Source organism: Syngnathus acus, chromosome 17 (assembly GCF_901709675.1).
Source record: "Syngnathus acus chromosome 17, fSynAcu1.2, whole genome shotgun sequence".
NCBI lineage: Eukaryota > Metazoa > Chordata > Actinopteri > Syngnathiformes > Syngnathidae > Syngnathus > Syngnathus acus.
The window spans coordinates 10,469,687-10,486,757 of NC_051102.1; the positions used below are offsets into that span (position 1 = coordinate 10,469,687).

The 17,071-nt window shown below is 49.1% G+C and overlaps 1 protein-coding gene across 13 annotated transcripts; it reads right to left on the reverse strand.

The window, feature by feature from the left end:
- Positions 1 to 136: 136 nt before the first annotated feature.
- Positions 137 to 16,119, reverse strand: eif4g1a (eukaryotic translation initiation factor 4 gamma, 1a). 13 transcript variants are annotated; one of them, XM_037276002.1, is made up of 34 exons: positions 15,660 to 16,119; positions 13,029 to 13,151; positions 12,850 to 12,936; positions 12,333 to 12,365; positions 12,176 to 12,223; positions 11,302 to 11,322; positions 10,717 to 10,896; positions 10,538 to 10,637; positions 9,590 to 9,700; positions 8,469 to 8,662; positions 8,190 to 8,282; positions 7,976 to 8,051; positions 7,033 to 7,893; positions 6,739 to 6,827; positions 6,425 to 6,605; positions 6,119 to 6,252; positions 5,793 to 5,912; positions 5,276 to 5,680; positions 5,011 to 5,157; positions 4,710 to 4,943; positions 4,528 to 4,632; positions 4,081 to 4,386; positions 3,878 to 3,986; positions 3,709 to 3,805; positions 3,316 to 3,632; positions 3,126 to 3,241; positions 2,873 to 3,045; positions 2,685 to 2,810; positions 2,406 to 2,487; positions 2,224 to 2,322; positions 1,963 to 2,103; positions 1,799 to 1,880; positions 1,583 to 1,720; positions 137 to 1,283 (listed from the first exon to the last, which is right to left on the reverse strand). In XM_037276002.1, the coding sequence occupies exons 2-34, from the start codon at positions 13,101 to 13,103 to the stop codon at positions 1,075 to 1,077; spliced, it is 5,289 nt and encodes a 1,762-aa protein (XP_037131897.1). In that variant the 5' UTR covers positions 13,104 to 13,151; positions 15,660 to 16,119; the 3' UTR covers positions 137 to 1,074. The 13 variants fall into 13 exon arrangements, with proteins under 13 accessions (XP_037131897.1, XP_037131900.1, XP_037131899.1 ...); XM_037276005.1 differs by having other exon boundaries at positions 8,511 to 8,662; positions 15,660 to 16,118; XM_037276004.1 differs by having other exon boundaries at positions 3,881 to 3,986; positions 15,660 to 16,118.
- Between the last annotated feature and the right edge of the window lie 952 nt (positions 16,120 to 17,071).

Consider the following 17,071-nt stretch of genomic DNA (forward strand, 5'->3'; position numbering starts at 1 on the left):
TTGTTAATATACGACGTCAAAGCAACCTTGACACTTGAATTACCTTCCACACCTTTGTGTGTCTTGGCATGTGAAGAAATTGACAATAAAGCAGACTTTGAAGTGTCGAGTACATGAATGAAAAAATATTCTTGACTGCAACTTAATAAGTCCTTTATTTGCAATGTTCCTCATCTTTCCAGTTTCCGATGCAAAAGAAGCCAAAATTTCTTAAATAAAGAAAGCAAAAAAAATATATATTTACAAAATTCCAATAAAACTAATAATCAAAGGATTATCTAAAGCACCTCTCTGCATCCGGACAACTGCATTATTTCAAAAATAACCACAAAACAAAAAAGATGTTTTCAATTAGTATATATTTACAGAATGCTCCAGAAAGGAGTTTCCCACTTGATGTAGAAAAAGGCTTCCGGATATTTTCTGCTTTAACTTTCTATAACGCGTCAAGTCAATTTCTATAGATTTCAAGTTTTAATGGCCATTGGGTGGTGAAGTGTCCCTCCGCAGCAGAGGTAACAGAGACCAAGAGTCAGTTGGCGTGATGGCGAGGAAGTATTGTGATCACACCGCATTTGCCCGTCCTCTTAAAATCCCAGCAAGAATAAAAAAAAAAAATTTTAAAAAAAAGAGGCGAGGGGAAAAAAAAAAAAAAAAAAAAAAAAAAGGGAGGGGAGGAAGCCAGCCAACAAGGTGATGTTGCTTTTTAGAAACATACTTCTGTTATGCTGGGCGAAGAACCACTACTGACAATCATCTCAGTGATCGGTCAAAAAAAAAAAAAAAAAAAAAGGTCTGCAGTGTGGTGAATTTTCATAGTGATGTGGCGGGAATATGTCACAACCTGCATGAGCCATCCTGCTGAATTACTTTTCAAGTTTATTTCATGAGGAGAGCAGGTCAGTGAGTGGGGAACATTGAAGGAAGAGAAGAGAGGCGGAAGGGAGGAGAGAACTGATTGTTTTCTGAGTCCATCCCTCAACAACAACAACAAAAAAATAAAGATATTTTTCCTCATTGAGGATTTTGATTTGGAGTCTGCCTCGTCGGCAAGATCGTCCCTCGAGTCGCTACCTACTCGTCGTTCGGGCCAACCGAGTCCTTGTCGGACTCTTCCTCAGGATCGGGCTCACGCAGCCAACTGAAGAAGGCAGTGGCGGACTTGAGGGCCACGCCTTTGCCGTTTTGCTCCGCCGCGTCTTTGCTGGACTCCCACTTGTAGAAGGCATCCTCCTTGATGACATCGGCGTCGTACAGCGCGTCAAAGAACATACGCAGGAGGTCTGCAAAGGTAGCATTCACAAGTACATTTATGTCAAGTACCACATCAAAATTGAAGAATTTAAAAAAAAAAATAAAAAAAAGGGGGAATTGAGACGCCGTTGAAGCAGGAATTGAAATGAGAAATCAGATCTGGAATCGTTCAAATTTGACCCAAGCCAAACACGATACAGACATAACTGCACTTCAATACCAAATAATGCCAAGTAACTTTGATGGCTAGAGTGGGCCTAGAATGGAGACTTGTGGAACACCCCCTTCAAATAGGGCGTATTATCAAGCGATTGAGCGCAAGACTCACTTGCAGGTTGCTCCATTTGCACCATGAGTGCCTGCAGGGCGTAGAGCGCCTGCAGCTCTTTCTGCTCGTCGCTCAGGAAGCCCTGCAGCAGGGCGGCTCTGTTGTTGATCAGCGGCAAGTCCAACTTGTACGGGTCTCCTGAGGAAGCCACACGCACGCCATTGAAAGAAGGCAATTTTCAAGTTAAAGGCGAAGCTAAAACAGCAGCGGACTTACCTATGATGGCCAACTGGCACACGGCGGTCATGAGTGCACGTACAAAATGGTTGGAGGAGCTCTGCTGCTTATCCAGGTTGGCCTGAAAGGAGGAGGTTTATTTAGCCTGTGCATGCTGTTCATTCTTTTATTTGTCTTTGGGCTCAAAAGAAGCGAGTAGGCACCTCCACCCAGTCTTTGATCCGCTGGTCGCTGGCCTTGTCGCGAAGGAGGCGGTCCAACTCTTGCCTGAGCTCGTCCCCACTCAGCAACTTCTTAGTGCTCTCCTTGGACTCCTGCTCCTTGCCTGTTGTGAATTCCACTTTCTGAAAGAAAGAAAGAAAACCAAAAATTGGCTTCAATAAATTGGGCCTTTTATGTCTTCATTGAGCACCATCTGAAAAGGAACATGTTAACAAATCCCACCCTGAGCTTTCGTAACGCACCTGCTCTGTGACAAACTTGTTGACGTCTTCCTCCTTGGCCAGGAAGTCGCTCCAGTTCAGTCCTGCCTCTTTCCAAAGGGTGCCGACCTTACCGCAAGTCTAGCGTCCAAAACACGGAAAGACTCAAACATCAGCATGGTCTCTTGCAACATGACGAAGGCCGTGGTGATTTAAGAACGTACCATCCCTTTGCAGAGCGAGTGGAGGATTTGCACGAGCAGCACGTCGGCCTTCCCCAGAGGCAAGAGCGGCTTTGCGATCTCCCTGGAGGAGCAATTAAGACACACACTGTCGAGCTTTGCGCTACATTTTTGTTTGTTTCGTGTGACGCGTGGAAAGTGAAGGCAACATCTTCAAAGTGGATGTCATGTTCTTTACAATTGCTTGTCTACAAATGTGTGAAATGAAACGGTTAACCATGTCAATATTTGATCTGCCTCCATTTTTTCCCCTTAGCTCACCTGAAGAGCTGTCCCATCGGGATGCCGCCTTCAAGGAGCATGGGGGTGATGATTTCAGCCAGGTAGAGCCAGATGTGAGGTATGTCTATGGCCATGTCTTCGGCGACCTCCAGGATCTCGAGAAGTCTGCGACGACAAAAGCATGAGCAACTCGGAGTTCGGCACATGCCGGTGAACGTGGAGCTCACCCTTTGAAATACTGCGCAACGGGCATGGTCCCCGAACTGGTGAGTTTGTGGAGCAATGTGCCCATGTGCTCGCGAGCACTGGTGCTGCGTTCTAGCGTGGCCTCCACACCCTGCCGCACAAACACGTAGAGCAAGGCGCTGCTGTTGAGCTCGGTCACGCATTGCAGCGCCTCCTACAGCGCCGGAGGAAGACAAAGGCAGAGGTGTTAGAGCCGCACGGTGGGTTGGGCGGGCGCAATGGCGCCGCTCGTACCTTCAAATCATTGATGTTGAGGTACTCTTCGATGATGGCGGTGGACTTCTTCTCAAGCTCCTCTTCTGTCAATGCTGGCTTAGGAAGAGAAGGAGCGGGTGCACTCTCGTGCTTTGCTAAAAATGAGGCGATAAGAAAAAATAAATAAAATCATACGCTCTACTTTGAAAACATTTGGCCTTGCTCATACCCGGAAGGTCTTTGCTCGGGCCTATGTCCGGGCTTCGTCCATCTCTGTTGCCTCGGTCCCGGCTGCCCCGGTCCCGGCTGCCCCGGTCCCGGCTGCCCCGGTCCCGGCTGTCCGTCATGCTGGCCACGCGGCGCACGGGCTCATTGGTAGGCTTGTTATCGCCGTCCCTCCCGCCGCGCTCCTCCGTTTCTCTGCTGAAGCTCCGCTTGGTGATTTGGCTTCGACTGCTTCTGTCGTCGCGGTCAAAGCGGTCGAATCGATCTCGGTCCCGATCCGCCCGCTCTCTGTCGCCGCCTCGCTCACGGCTGGAGCTCGGCCTGCCGATTTTGGCCAATGTAAGCGCAGTTTCCAGGTGCATACAAATGAAGATAAGATACTGAGAACACTGCAGACCTCTGTGGAGCTCTACGATCCGAGTCGGAGGACAAGGAGCTGGACTGCTGCAGGGCACCGAAGCGGTTCACGGTGCTGGTCGTCGGCCGACCAGAGTCTAAATCGGGAGGGAAAGGACACGTTTAAAATGGCCACAGTCAAAAAGACATTTTGCGTGAAGAGGGACAACTACCTTGGTCTCCAGTTACGGTTTTGACTCCCATTCCTCCGCTGCTACCTTTGCCCCAGCTTTTGCCTAACGGAGCCAACCGCTGATTGTTGAGGTCCGGATTGTCGAGCTGCATGAGAAGCACGAGACAAAATGAAAAAATGAGCGAGAGTTCAACATTCGGACGGAACCATGTCATGCAAAGTGAACTTGAGGAGCCTTACCTTTGTGATCTTGAGGCGGGCGGTGTCGTAGGGCCTCTTGGTGATGGGCACCGTGTTCCAGCCCTCATCCTGGGGTTGGCTGCCCCGACCACCTCCCTGCGTGTGAGGACCCCGGCCGCCCATGCCTCCACCCATCCTGCCGCCGCCACCGCCTCCTCCTCCTCCTCCCCCTCCACCCGTGTCCTTTTTGGACATGAGCTGCTGCTGGACTTTGATCTGCTCCCTGTGCTCTTCCATCTCTGCGTCCTTGTGGATCTGCTCGATGGTTTTAGGACCCTGGTCTCCTCTACGGGGCACCCAGTTACACTGACGGAGGAAGGTTAGAAAACAAGAAAGCTTCATTAATGCCTTTCTCTCGCCAAAGGATGGTTTAGAATTCCCGGACGAGGCCTGGGGTTGGTCCACTTGAGACGAATGCCTCTGCAGAAAACAACATGGAACATTTACCCGTCTGAGGTCCAAGACATCTTGCATCACGAAGCGGATTCGGGATGATGTTTTCTTCTCTTTGATGATCTTTCCCATTTGATGGAAATACTGATCCATAAGAGGCTGAGTTGGACAAAGAGAAACAATTCCGTCACGGAGCCATCCCAACAGTCATGGAATTCAGGGTTAAGATCTGAAACCTTGGCTTTCTCGAAGTCCAGGTCTTTGCCAATGGTGGAGAGCAGCCTGCACAGACACTCCAGAGACTCTTCGTCGTGATTCTTCAGTAGTTTGACCACACAGTCGTGCATGATGGCTTCCGTTAGCATCTTGAACTTGAAAAGTTCCCCGATAAACTTGATGTTGCCCAGCGAGCGCCGCCTGGCCTTGTCTCGGCCCTCCTCGAGCTCCAGGCGCAAGCGCTCACGATCCTCCTGGGGGTACGGCGCAAAGCGGGTCAACATGCGGCTGGCGGCGGCGGCCGGCGAGTTGATGACTTACCTCTTTGGCGGCCTCCATCTCTTTTTGCTTTTTCTCAAAGAACACGTCGTCATCCTGGTCCTTTTCAAACTCTTTCTGGCAGCGGTTGACCAGCAGTTTGTGGAAGGTGACACTATATCCTGGTTTGTCTGTGGCGGGGACTTTCAACTGAAGACAAGACAATTGTCATTTTCAGAGGTTGAGTCCACCTTATTGGATAACTTACGACCCTAAGAGTCGGTGGAGTGACCAAACGCCCGAATGGCAGCGCACCAGCGCCACTTACCCCCGAAAGGCAGCGGCACATGTTGGCATAGGCCACGGAGAAGCTGGGCTCTGAGATGGCTTTCTCAAAGATGAGGTCGATGGCGCCCTTCAGCCTTTCCTCCGTGTCGATGCTCAGCTCCTTCACCTGATTCATCAGCTCCTGGAACTTCTGCGGCGTCAGTTTGTTGAGGATACTGCGCAGTCGCTTCAAGAGCTCTTGCGTTTGGGCCTGCGCAGGGGTGAGCTCTTCATCGGTAGTCGGCGCCGGTTCCTCCTCGCCACGGCCACGGGTGCTCTTCTTGGTCGAGGGCTTCCAGGCTTTCTCCGCTTTGTTGAGCTGCACGTCGTCGTTGAGCGACATGCTGGTGATGATTTTCCGTGGCTCTTTCCGCTGACCCTGCTGGGAACGCCGTGGCCCGGGGGGCTAAGGCGGGAGGGAGAGCGACAGCATTATATACTTATTGACTTTTGACGAGCGAATCCGCCTTCTTTGTTCTCCGGAGTCATTTGAACGCGCAAATAGGAACAACACGTACCGGTCCGCGCAGTCCTCCGACTGATCTGCTGCCCAGGTTGCCCAAATACGAGGGGGTGAAATCCATGCCAACGTTCATCGTTCGAATTGGCTCCGTGGGCCGCAGCGAAGGCTTGATCACCTGAAACGGAGGACGCAATTATTGCCTTCCTGAATGAAACGAATCAGAACAGTGGGAATTTTTTCTATCGAAAAAAACGGCTTGAAAGTTGCAGATTTTTTGAGAGCACTTCTGTGGCAACGAAATGATTGTGGGTCAGTTGGTTGATTCGCCTCAACTTTGCCCAGCTGAGAGTTATTCTCCGTCGACGTGATTAATGTGCCCACCTTGTCCAGAACCACGTCGTTGATGACGGGCAGTCCTTCGGGTTTGTTCATGCTGGCGCTGCTGTACTGGAAGCCCAGCAGGAACTTTCGGTCGTAGCGCTTTTTGTCATCGGGGTTTATTGGCTTCCAGTGTTCTGGGGTGAGGAATGAAGGCAAATGTAATGGGAGCGGGGAGAAATTCACACGCTCAAAACCAAACGAGCGCAGTATCTTGATCGATTTGGTCACAGCCTGGTAGAGCAGAAACGCCAGATCATTTCTGGCAGCGCTTGGTAATTGTTGCTCTATGCAACTTTGCCCACCCACCTTCTTTGCACTGGTCTTTCTTGTCACTGGACTCAGTTTTGGATTGCGGTTCTGCATTCTGCTTGTCCTCTTTCTCCTCCCAGGTCTCATCTACCACCTCGGCGGGAGGTTCAGCTGGAGCAACAGGGACGGGGTCGGCCTGAGTGGACGAGGGCTCAGAGGCGGGCTTGGCATCCGGCTCCTGGGGTCGACAAAACAAGAACCCGCAGTTTGTCTCGAGCGGTGTTTTAAAAGAAAAGCCGGCCTAAAGTAATGATGACATCGACGCCGACTTGTTGCAATCTTCTTTTGTTCTGCGGTCTGCTGATACAAACCTCTGTGAAGGCATCGAGGAGGTCTCCAATGGCCTCCTTCTTGTTGATTTCCTTCATGTTCCTCCTCTTCTTTGGCACAGACGTAGCAGCTTCAAGAGGAGAACGAGATTAGCAAGTGTTTGATGCAGCACCCAACCTTCCCTGGCGGTATCGCTTTTTCTTTCTTTCTGTGTTTTTACAGCACAAGAGCACTTCAGTACAACTAAAATTTCCCCCAAGTGTGTGTGTGTGTGTTTTTTTTAACGGTCTCTATTGCAGAATATCTTCTTTGTATGCGATCATAGGCGAGCTTACCTTGCATAGTAAATTCCTCTGTAGGAGAGTTTACAGCGACAGGAGGGACGTCCTCACTTTTTGCCACCTTGACAACTTCCTTATTTTTCTCTTCGGCCACCAGCAGCACCTCCTTCTCCTCGAGCTCCATCTCCTCCACAACTGGCACTGCAGTTTTAGCCACAGGTTCAGATTCCTGAGATTGACAAGTGTCTGGCTGGTCGCAGGGCGTAGTGTCTTCTTCAGCGAGTTCCTCCACATCCTGAGGAAGGCCGTTGGAGAGAGGAGGCTCCGCCGGTTCAGCCGGCGCCGCTTCGGGTTGGGGCTCGGCATTTGGAGTCGTTGAAGCGGCAGGCTCCTGCGGCGAGACGGAAGACTGAGGCGCTTCCGTCGCCATCTCTGTAGGCATTTCCTGTGTTTCCGAATCAATGGGGGCTACGACTTCTGCAAGTTCACCAACAGGCTCTACTGCTTTGACCTCGGCGGACTCTTCCTCATGCACTTCCTCCACTTGTTGCTTTTCTGGCGCTTTCTCGCACGGGGCCGGGGCGGCCGGTGGTTCCTCCTCTTGCGCCGTCGAAGGAGCGGGGCAGACGGGAGCGTCTACCGTGTCAGCGACGTTAGCGTCGACTTCAACTTCCTCCGCGCAGGAGGAGGCCGCTGTAACGGGTGGGAGGAGAGAGGGAACTGGCCGCTCCTCCGCCAGTTGGGACGCCACCTCGGGAGCCAGGTCAGAGGCGTCAGGTTCCAATTCTGCGGCCGGCGCGTTCTGGTTGTCTGCTTCCTGTGAGGCCTCAAACGCGGGTTCGGGGTTTGTGGTGGGAGGAGGTGGTGGTGGTGGTGGTGGGGTTTCAACATTGCCAACCAGCTCGAGGTTGTCATCTGGGGGTCCAAATAAAGATCAATAAATAAATACAACCATGTCACGGTAGTGAACAATGTAGAAGTGAGGAAAGGCACACACCTGATCTTGTGGCTGCTGTAACAGGCGGAATGACTTCACCGTTAGTCTGTGCGGGTCCGGCTTCTGTGGTGTTGGCCTGCAATCACACAAGGTACAATCAAGAGGTAAGCTGGCTGGTAAAACTCAGCAGACCATCGAAAATTGTTTTTTTTTTTGGTCCTTCTGGCTTCAAAAGCAGTTCAAGTTCCTCATTTGTGTGGTTTAGCTTTCTTACTTGCGGTGGAGTCGGTGTCGTGGCGGACCTTCCGCCAGACATGATCTCCTCCGTGATATCTTGTCCGCCCCGGTTGGGGTCGCGTATTCTGATCTGTTGTGAGGAAAGGCCAAAGTGTGGGTTAGGTTTCTATAAGCCTCCACTCATGGTACGTAAACATCGACCGACAACCAGAGTTTGTTTTTTCTTTTTTCCCCCTCAACTTTTGTTATTTTGAATGAAAAGGGGAAAGTTCCACATTGAACAAACAATAGATTTGCTCTCCATTCAGTTAGTGACCTCAGACAAGAGGTCCGCTGCCCTTTTGTTGGGACACACTACCGGTTTACGTTCCCTCTTTGGTGGGCCTTGTGTCGGTGCCGGAGGCTGCTGAGGAGGGGGGGCTGGTTGCTGTTGCTGGGCAGGGTTGATAATGACCTGTGCGGGCTGGACAGACGCAGAGTACGGCGGCTGAGCCGGGTAGTATGCTGCTGCTGCAAATTGGAATTTGACAACAACAAGAAAAAAGGTCAACAATGAGCACAAGACATGCTTCTTTTCAACTGTTTGCTTTTTAGAAGACAAGACCAAACCCGAACTTGGGGAACAAAAAGTCATTGCAGGTGTCAATTGCTCACTCAAGTGAAGCCCGTCAAAACAAGCCCATCGGGTTTTATGGAAATATATTTGGGGGTTTTAAATTGGGCCCATAAAAGCTTGCGCAGTACAGATTTGCATTGTCGTTTTCAGAAAATAAAATTCTCGCTGTTGCTGAACCTGACAACCGATACGAATAAATACATTGATGTCTCTGAACGATTGCACTGATTGCCTTTATCTTGCGGTATTTGTATTTCTATCACCCCCCCCCCCCCCCCCCCCCCCCAAGAATTAAACAAGAAGCTGAGCAAGCAAAGTGACAAGAGGTGTTTTAACCATGAAGTGACTAATTGAGGTCCTGGTTCAGGTTTGCTATTTAAGAACTTGCTTCAAGGTGCTGTGGACATTTCGACATGCTCGAGCTTCCCTCGCCATCTAACAGGATGCTCTTGGGGGACGGCGGCCACTGAGCGTCGTCAGGTTGTATCAGCAAGTTAAACAAAGACATCAAATGGACGTGGGTGGTCAATTTGAGGGTCAAACACCTGCTGTGAACTTTGCTTCTCAGCTCCTTGTTGGACAAGAGCAAAAAAAAGTATGACAAGTAGTCAGGCGCATCCTGGAATTCCTCCGCAAAGTCGAATACGCCTAACTCGAAGTGTGTATTTCAACAACACAACAGGCTTCTTGTGAAGAGCAGCAGCGCGCATGCAGGTCCACTCAAAAGTGAAACACAACAAGAGTGGAGACGAGAGGCGCCACTGAAGCTAGCTGGCTGGCCGACACGCGCGCGCGCGCACGCACGCACGCACACTACTCACCGGGGTAGCGCTGGGAGGTGAGAGGAGCACCGTGGAGAGAGAGACGGCCGTTCTCTCGGCCGCCGCCTCTCCCCCCGCCACCCCGCCTCTCCCTCGCAGCAAGAGAGGGCTCTGAACCAACGCGGCAAAAGGAGGAGGAGCGAGGAATGGGAGAGGGAGGGAGGAAGGAAGGAGGGAAGGAAGGAAGGAAGGAAAGAGGACAGGAAGAGACAGATGCAGAATGAGTTATCGAGAGGATTCAGAGGAAGCCGGGTGTTAAAAAGGTCCCATGAAACGAGGATTGGCTGTCTCTTTGGAGTGAGTGTGTGTTCAGATCTTGGAGGTTTTTAATGTCATCTCGTGCATGATGCACAGTAACTATTTAGCATGCTGCAGTTTTTGGAGAATTGCTTTTATTTGTTTTGTTTGCTCTGCTGTCTGTAGCCAGGTTGGCATTGCAAGTGAGATCTGTTCTCAATTGCCTTATCTGGATTAAAAACAAAAAATACTCAACATAAAATAAAAATAGAGCTGTCATGATTAACAGAGTTGTTTTGCCTCATGTTTCACTACAAACCAAAAATGCGCTAGAAACTTTCAGAAGCGAACTTGAAAGTTGTGAAATTTCATTCCAAAAAACTGAACATGCTATTTTTTTTCGGGTGGTGGTCTTTCATGGCATTTCATGGAACCTGTGAGCTGAAACTACAGATAGATAGAACACAGGCCAAAGCTGAACAAAAAAGCCACAACGCATGCACCAACCAGTGTTCTGCCCTCCCAAAGAGATTCAACACGGACCAGCCGGACAACAAAAAAACAAAAACAATGCAGCCAACCCGGTGAGCGATGAGGTGAGGCTAACATGGGCGCGGACGAAAACTAAACGCTTTCCTTCAACGTGACAGATGATGATGAATCAGTGAGGATGAGCGAGAGGATCCTTTTCCGCGGGCTCGCGTCTCTTACCGTAGCCGGAGTATTCAGCAGGGCTGGTTCCCGCGTAGAAGCCGGCAGTCCCGCTGGTCACGGGATACTGCTGAGTAGGTGGCATGTATGGGGCTCGGTACTGCACACGTGGACAAAGGGCACAGAGACAATGAGAGGCATTTCACAGAGCTTCCAGTACTTGAAGGAGCAAAGCCCACCTGTCCAGGGGGCAGGAAGTAACCCTGAGGGGAGCCAGCGAACGAGAGCTGCTGTTGGGGGATGATCATCATCTGTGAGGTCGGCGGGTAGACGTGGGGGGGTCCGACGGGTCGAGGGCCGCTGCTCGTTTGGACCCTCGGCGTGCTGGTGGCCATCGCAGGACGGTTCGAATAATAACCCTGAAGACGTCGAAAGGCGGGGGGCAAAAAAATGGGTGAGCAAAAGCGCGCGTCCAGCCATGACAGCATGGCTCCTCTTACGCACACAAACGTCAGGTCTGAGATGGATGGAAAACATCACAACAAATGCTCATTTAGAGAGTACAGTGCTCCCCTGTTGTATGACGGACGCTTGGACAACGGTTTTAAAAGGGGAAACTCCATGCCGAGATAGACTTTGCAAGTCTGCTCAACTCATGCGGCTTCTACGTAGGACGACACAACATGGCTGGCGGCAACTCGGTCGGCTACTAAACAATGACTGGACCTCATTTTGGATAACATTTATGTTATTGAGATATGATAAACGGGGGTTCACTGCACTTGAACTTTCAGCACTGGCTGCAGGGAGAGAAATGGCGTTACCTGTAGCGCTCTGTATCCACCCTTCAGCCGCACAACACACAAGCAGAAAGCAAGAGAGAGGGAGTGAGTGAGTGAGATAAACGTGAAAATGGAGACCAGCGAGGGTGCGAGACGTTGACGAGGGGGAGCGGGGGTCAGGCAGAGGTGCGGATCTCTGGGGCCAAGTACTAGAAAGCCTGGCAACGGCGTCTACGCATGCAAGTCCCAAGAGATCTCAAGTCGTGCGAGATCCCGGCAGGTTGAGCGGGATCCATTTTGAAGTGAGGAGGCGCATGCAGGCGGAAGGAGGCGGGGCTAACACGACTTAAGGATGTTAATGACTCATGCAAACTTTTGAATCATGCTGAGGAGGGCGGCAACATTGAACAAGGACAAAATTCGCACACTGTCTGGTGGTATCGTGGAAAGTACGAGAACATTCGCAACGCAAACTTATTTGAGCGGGGGCAAAATGTCACTCCAAAAATTGCTCTTGACTTGTCCACAGAATGGAAATCAAGCGTTGTGCTGCTTTCAGCGCGCCATTCCAAAACACGCGGTCGTCTTTGGGATGCTGGAAACGGGCTCGTGCCGCCACAATATCATTCATGCCGCGCATTCGCATTCCACAAACAAAGCCACCAGCAGTCCAAGTCTTTGTCCCGTGGCTGTTAATTGTGTAGAAAATGAAAAGTCGTGCTTATCAAGGTGTTCCAGCATAGGCGTCGTGCAAAGTCTATTTGAATTTTTAAATATCAAGAGCACCGGGCTTGTTAGCGGGTAAAATTGTGACATAAGACGGGACTGCTGTCACTTGGGGAAAAAAAATGTTTGACATGAATGCTCAACGTCCCACGCTTACAGTCTCAAAGAACTGGAGAATTAAATCAATTACCGGAATCGACACAAGACCCAAACGGAAGGCTTTTCTCGTCTCTCCTGTCTAATGTTTGAACGAAAAGCATTCTCGTCTCAGTGGCCAATAACATGCGCGGCGCTACGGCGACACCGGGGAGGCAGGATGGGACTGTGCGGGCGGGCGGTGTTAGTACCTGTTGGTGTAACGTACGGGGCCCTGCGGCAAACTGGGAGAACAGCAGAACACAGGAAAGAAGTCAAGATCACGGCCAGAAAAATAAGCAATGACACGCGCGCAACGACACGCAAACTAGTTTGGCTCAAGTCCACTTGCAAAGAAAGGGATGGAAATTTGCCATTCAATTCCCATGGAAAGTTAAGATGGGCAATTTGGGAAGGGTTGGAAACTTTCTGCGGGAAGTTGGGGTCATTCAACGAAAATGGACCTTAGGTACATTTTGTCATAAGCAGACATCCATGCAGAATATATCTCGTCTTGCACACGCGCAAGAGAGTAAGTAATTCCATTCATTTATTTTCGTCTCAACACAAGGCAAATCAAAATGCCCAAAGAACAGTTGAGGTTATTATCCAAAACGATTTCTAAGAGCCAAATAGAATTTCTGTTAATTATGTTCCCTTAAATTCCCAACTTTCCAAATTGGAAAAAGACTGGAATGCTTTCTAATAATGGCACGCAATGGACCATACCTGTCTTGGCTGGGGAGCAGAGTTCATCTGAGGGGGTGAAGGTGTGGCGAAAACAAGAGACGGGGGCTGCCCGGGTCCGTAGGCGGCCTTGGGGGAGAGAGAAGATAACAAAAATAAAGGGAAGCTTTGTCATGCAAATACGTGACCGCACAACACCGACTCGCGCTGGGGTCACTTACCTGCGTCAATCCGGGGGAGGGGGCGGGGTTTGGGACAGAGGTGGGTCCCGGTATAGGCTGCGGTGGTTTATTCATTTCACGTTCTTTTATGGTTCTGCATTAGGGTGGCGATGTGTTGCCAACCTATAGAGAAAGAGACAGAGGAGGGGTCAAAATTAAATGAGTGAAAAACACGCACGCACACACAATTATTGGTAGCGATTTGCAGCATTACTGTCAGGTTGTTAACCTTCATAAATCATCAGAAAAAGCAAACAGCACCATCTAGTTTGACAGCAAATGAGGGTGTGGTCAGTGGTTTCGCCCATGATAACGTTGCCACCATCTCCTCCTTTTGTCTCACTTTCATTTGCATGGCTTTTGTGGGCCATAAGATGAGTACTTGAGTCACATTTGAGAATTATTCAGTCGTTGAGTTTTCACTTGAGGCTATCGCAAGGTACTTTGTTCATCACTGTTTGGAAACCCTCAGCCGAATGCGCACTTCTGGACGTTCCCTAGTAAATTGTAAAAAGATGCAAAGTCATTTTAAGCACTGTAAAAGCAAAATGGACAAAGTTGGCAGCAGAAAATTATTACAGAAATAGAAAACACAAGTTGTTTTGCCTCATTTCATGAATGCACCTCTATATAAGGCTAAACAATTCAAAAGAAAATTGCGGTGTAGCAGAACGCAATTTTCAAACAGCAGGCTTCATTTTTGTCGACAGGTAGGCTTTTTTTAATATATATATAGACGTAATTGTAATCCGAGTTAGGAGTCGCCCCATTTGCTTGGTAGGATTTTGGGCCATACTCACAGTGAACTCTTAAAACCGCAAGTCAGAGTGCTTAGTAAATTAACAAGGCTAATTTAAGGAGATAAACTCTCTCCTGCCTTGCATTTATTTGAGCGCAAGCATGACCTAAAAAAACAAAAACAAATGGGAAAAGGACCGAGAAAAAAACCCCTCATATTATTCCACAATTGTAATATAGAGGATTAAAAAAATCCGTTACAATATTCCTCTAAATTGTTCAGCAATGGCATCCTTGAGCTTTTCATGCCGATCAGCCTCCCGCATATTTGTCTAAAAGATAAACTATGTCTTTAAATCTGGTGAACAAGATGGCTTGACAATTGGCACATTTTGTTCAATCCGCCAAACATCCTGGAAATATTTGCTTTCGGAAGCCACAGACACAAAACCACCCCACTGAGTACATAGAAAGAAAATCCAAGGTTTTATCGATTTACTTTTGTAATACATTCATTAAATGTCAAGAGACTGTGAACACAGCATAGTTGAAGTTGATTAAAAACTTGGACAATCAGCAATTGCAAATCAAGTGTGGAAACCACGAAGTCAATACTTTGTTCAAGCGGACGCAACTTGAACTGAATTAAAAGCAACAACTGATGTCGACACACACTACTTGACAATAATTGCCGTATTATTTGCAAAGTGACTTTGTGGACTCTCTGTAGTTGAAATTGTTATGTCACGAGCGGTGAGGGAGAAATGGGAGAAAATGGACACCTGAGGTCAAAGCTCAGTTTTAGCGTCGATGGCCTGAGCTTAAAAACATCCTAAATCAATCATCACAACGACCCGTTAGTGTAATTTTTAAAAAAGAAATGTGATACTTGAACACGAACGTAGTTTGCAATGTTACTTCTGGAACCGTCTTGCTAACACGGCGACTGACGTTAGCATTAGCCAGCGCCATGCTCTTTTCAAGGAAACTCGCGGTTAATCCTCACTCGGTTGCTCGGTATCTCGAGCAAACCCAGAGTTGAAGGAAGCCCACGGAGGAGTTAAGACTGAAATTCGTAGAGCTCCCGGGGAGAATGGGCCGATGAAACCAGGAGGAGAAAGTAGCAGCCGGGCTAATGATACGTGTCCCACTGTCAAGAGACATTTTTACTTGGCTTATGCTACGTGGCCAGTCGTGGTGTCCCGCGTTATTTGGCCAAAAAGTGCTCCCCGGACGACGCCGACGTTGACCTAGCATTGTTCTTTGGCAACACCGAAACGAGCCGCAAAAATAGTGCTTCAACCGTCGACATTGACTGCAACGATGGTGGGTCAACGTTAGCGCCGCAACTGTGTCAAGTGGATTTCAGTGCAGGCCCCGGCCGCCGACTCTATGGGCACTCTGAATCCGAGGCGATTCGATTTAGTTTCTTTTTCGAGTCAAACAAATCATCTTCATTCAACAAGACAATTTCGAGGGAGAACCTCAATCCCAACAAGCGGGTTGACATCAAAAGTGGCGATACGTCGTTGTTTGGGCGTGGGGAAAGAGCGAAAGTAGATGGCGTAGATCCCAAAGGGTGGCAACCAGCTGAAGATTAGCAAAGAGAAGCCAAGCCCGTGGCTGTAATGCGGCTAATGGTGGTCGCGATTAGCTCAAAAGCGCCCCGCAATCCGCCCGCACATCCATCGAGAGCTGCAAGACAACCACGTACAAACAACACGCAATTGGACCTTTTCCAACGAGCAGTTTATTTCGTAGCTTTGTCGGCTGAGCTCGAAAATCCACGGCGGGTTGACAGCCGGCATGGGGCCTTGGTGGAACGCGGCTACACACAAAATGAAGCCCGCCCGGCCGGCCGGCCGACTGTTTCACCTCGAACGGAATTCTTACCAAGATAACGTGTGAAGGCGCGGCTGAATTGCAACCCGGGAGTTGGCCTCTCGTCGGGTCCTCTCCGGGATTCGCGGTATTGTCACTGCCCGGTGTCTTGACTTTTTTAGGTCGGTCCAACACAAACCAAGATGCCCTTCTTCGGCAACTGATTTAGCGAGCTAGCTGCGGCTAACCGGCTCTACTCCTGTCTGTCACTTGATGAGATCCCGGGGCGTGCAACAGGGACAGTGCTGGCAAAAATCAAGCAATTTCGTCCTTGACGAGTACTATTGGTGATTCCGATGGCCCCGAAAATAGCCCCTGGACCGGAGGTCCATTATCAAGGCGTCGATGGTGACGGATTGCCGGTGAGGTATGTACACAACTGGCGTGTGAGTGAACTCAGAGCGACGCCATAGTGCGAGACGTTGCGTGCCTGCCGAGGAAGCCGGTGCCGCCGTGCTCTGCTAGCCGGGTGCGTGCGCCGCCTAGCTGCTTGGATCACTTCCGGGTAAATGCGCGGGGTCTGATTGCAGAACGCACAACGGTAACGTTCCGCCCCACAACGCCGGTCCCTAAGCCTTCTGAGTGAGCGTACTTTTTGGACTTTAGTCCGGTCTCGTATAGTGAGTGTTTTGCAGCAAACGAAAGAAAGACTTTAAAAACAACCTTTTTTTGGGTTTCTCTTGGCATTTAAAAACACAATTCTCAAAGGGGGGGGGGGGGGGGGGGGGGGATACCATTCTGCACTCACACCCATTTGGAGACAAGCCAACATTACGTGCGCCAGCAACAAAATAAAATGCCATTTATCAATAACAAATATATTTTCAAGTGTCATATGCACCACATTAAGAGTCAAATAGTCATGTTTTAGATTGTTTAGGTAGGTAATGAGTTCCCATTTTGCTTCCTGAACGATCCAAAGCACAGGACTGTAACTTTTCTGACATTTATTTCACGTCATTTAAGCCCTTTGGTCGGAGAGGATGTACAATATGGATCATGCGTTTACTGTTGTATTTTGTGTCTCCAAAATAGAGATGTCTTGTCGACGTAAAGCATTTTTTTAAAGTCAGTTTCCTAGTACAAAAGTGGGTACATATGGAAAAAAAAAAACACGCTATAAAACATTGATGGGCAATGGTATTTACAAACTTTCCCAATGTTTATAATCGGTGTTAATAAACTGATATTCACGGCCCAGTCCGCAGGGGAACTTGGATTGATCTCTTAATATTTGAATGCACATGCAAATTAATTCCACATGAAAGTTAGTGTTTCACGTTTATGTGTAAATTTTACCCACAAGCCCCAAACATCCCTACATTTTTTGCAAGTGTACACAGTGGAATAGTATCCAAGAATATCAATTTCATTTTACAATGCTATTTTAAATAGGCATCAAATACACAGGAGCAAAGCCTCCA